Source organism: Homalodisca vitripennis, unplaced genomic scaffold (genome assembly GCF_021130785.1).
Source record: "Homalodisca vitripennis isolate AUS2020 unplaced genomic scaffold, UT_GWSS_2.1 ScUCBcl_2401;HRSCAF=7124, whole genome shotgun sequence".
NCBI lineage: Eukaryota > Metazoa > Arthropoda > Insecta > Hemiptera > Cicadellidae > Homalodisca > Homalodisca vitripennis.
Window position 1 is genome coordinate 63,957 of NW_025778517.1, and position 3,041 is coordinate 66,997.

Consider the following 3,041-nt stretch of genomic DNA (forward strand, 5'->3'; position numbering starts at 1 on the left):
GAAAATGCTGATTGAATAGAGTCATTGCATTTGTTTAAATACGATTAAAACATATTTTACTCAAAATGTTAGGGCTAATACAAATATTAGTAATGAAAAATGTAAACAATATTATTATTTGCTGTTGGGAATGTAAAATTAGCTCATTTTTGATACTGAATTTTGCTCTAGCCCTTAACAAATTCTTTGTAAATGTCTTCAGACATTTATAAATTCATGACCCTCTTATTCAGTTTTAAAATATACTGTTTAAAAAAACAATCAACAGAATGCTGTGTTACCATTTTGGATAGAGAGTCAAAGATGTTGCTGAAGAGCATCATGGTCAGTCCTCTTCTCCTCATCACTAGAGGCACCATAGAGACCTTGTCCACCTGTAGAACCGTAGTACTTGGCGCACCTGTCGTAGTGGAGCATCAGCAACTGTGCACAACAAACCGCTTGTGTTAGCATCAGCATTAGTAACCTGGTCCATAACCCTATGTAACCTAGTGCATAATAAACACCCGGTGTGGTATTAATTTTAGAGTCATGTCTTAAACCATCTTTGCTCTTAAAAGAATTAAAGTAACCGGCTCATCATCCGCCTTAAGGATTGGCCTATTTTGCCCTTTTTGACTCTCATCTGCGATATGGAATCGCTCTATGGGGTGGATCCTCGATTGGCAACCTCCAGAGGATATTAATTCTTCAAAAGCGAACAAGAAGAGTTATGGTCGACCTCTCTCTCATTTTGACAGCTGTAAAGATGCTTTTAAGGACCTAGAAATACTTACAGTTACCTCAATCTACATAATGGAGGTTCATTATTTATGCTTCAAAAACAAAAATGGTTGAGAAATGAGGAGGGTACACACTCATCAAACCAGGGAGCTCAGGCATATCACCTACCAGCTCAAAGGAACCACTCTCTACACCAAAAAGCCATTGTTTGTTTGGAGCCAAGCTTTTTAACAAATTTCCCGAAGATCTTAAAAAATTGTAAACCAAAGACACTGAAAGACAGCTACATGACTGGCTGGTAAAGAAGTCCATCTACAGTATGGAAGAATTCTATTGTATCCTCGACCATTTAATTATTGTCCTCTTGGTTTAAATTTATTCTATTGTAATTTATAATAAATTTATTCTTTCCACTATTAATTTATCTTGTCACAAGTATTCTGTTCTCAGTGATCATGAATAAAGATTTTTGTATTCTATATTCTGTTCTGCAGATGGACTAGTTTTTAAAATCTCAGGAAAGGGGTCACGTAATCTTATAAAAAAAATATGCACCTTTACTTTTTGTGCTACATTTTCTTTTTGAAAATTTGTATTTTTAAATATTCCACTACTAATATTAAAAACGCCTCATTTATCACTACACTTAACATACTTGTATAAATACTTAGAAATAAATTACTTAAGTATGTAGATATTTCAAACTAGAATTATACTTTAAGTTTTAAAACAATAACTGCCAGCACATCATCATAAAACCAGTAAATTTAAAGATACATACCCGGCAAAGCAACCGTAGTATATTCTGACAGCTTTGATACGTCCACAGTCAATTTCCTCAGCAATTTCAGCAACATGCTAGGTTGCATTTGGCTGAAAATATATGCATTAAATCAGCTCATTTTGAGAACATCTCTTATAAGTTATAATAAAGATTAGAATAATTAAAGAGCATGGATTGTATTCTGTTTGGAAATGGTTATAATCCAATAAGTGATAGAAATCATTAAGGATCAGGCCATGGCCTTCCTAAAAATCGTGCCATTGTCTATTTGTCTGTACAATAAACTATTAATAGAAAGGTCCTAGAGACTTTTAACGAGTTCTTCTTGGTCAAAGGAAGGTTAATATTGATTTTGGGGTGAAAAGGTCAAAGGACAGTCCGTCCGTCTGTCTGCCTGACTGTGTGATGCCTCTTGATAGAAAAAGCCAAAGATACTTGAATTTTGGTACATTTGTCTTGGTCCAATGAAAAGCTTTATTGATTTTTGGGATCAAAAATTAAAAAAGGTGGTTCATCCATTTGTCAAACCATCTGCATGTTAACTCACTCATTATATTGTGTTGGGTCGTTACTGTGTCATATCGTTTTATTCTTTCTAGGAACGCCTTGGGGAAAATAGTGTATAGTTTAAGCTATAGATTGCTTTTAACAGAACAATTCATGAGATTCCACCACTGATCAACTGATTCACTGATTGAATAATCTCATACGACTGGATTCAGATATTTTTTATTTGTATCTTTCTAGGTAAACCATAAAAAAACATAAAAATAAATTACAACACCCAATAATACTTCAGGTGCAAAGTGACTAAGTCATGCGAGCTGGATTGTTGAATTTCACAATATACTGTGGCAACTTGGGATTGTACAAAATTCACTAACCTGTAATCATGTTAATTAAATATCTATGTTAATACTGAATTTGAATATGTACTAAGTATACTTATCTTATCTACACGGTTAGGAATCCAGAATATAATGACTGACCTTGTAAGGGCAACAAGGAAGTCAGATACAGCCTCTCTCTGACCCATTAGTCAGCATCCTGTTTTCTTGGACAGCCTGTACACAGTATGCAGGGTGGCATCCAGCAAAGTTGTGGCATAGTTGTCCGTCCCTCTGTGGTAGAACTTTGAGTAATGGGAGATGAGTAAAATGGAAGCACAGAGTTGCCAATGTACCGATTCCATCCAGACAGAGCCATGTCCGACTCCAACCCAGTCATTCTCAGGCATACATAAGATGCGAGACATTTACTATGTTATATGAAAACTTGAAGTGGAGAGATAAGTCATCTGAAATCCATAATCTACCGGTGATTTACAGTGAAATTGTTTTTTTGCTAATGATCTGATGGAATTGGTGTAAAAGATTGGTTAAGGCAGTTTCATTGAAAGATGGGCCAAATATCCATGACCATAAATATGGAAACGGGAGGCCTTCAAACAAAATTTTACAAGTTTTTGAGAACTTCTTTGCTTCTGAGATTGTGGACCGGTGTGCTTAGGTTATAAAATTTGGTATTCCCGATT

At 35.1% G+C, this 3,041-nt stretch overlaps 1 protein-coding gene across 1 annotated transcript; it reads right to left on the bottom strand.

Moving 5' to 3' along the window:
- Window positions 1-318: 318 nt before the first annotated feature.
- Window positions 319-2,543, bottom strand: LOC124372015 (ryanodine receptor-like). Its single transcript, XM_046830390.1, has 3 exons — window positions 2,497-2,543; window positions 1,505-1,596; window positions 319-423 (listed from the first exon to the last, which is right to left on the bottom strand). The coding sequence occupies exons 1-3, from the start codon at window positions 2,541-2,543 to the stop codon at window positions 347-349; spliced, it is 216 nt and encodes a 71-aa protein (XP_046686346.1). The 3' UTR covers window positions 319-346.
- Between the last annotated feature and the right edge of the window lie 498 nt (window positions 2,544-3,041).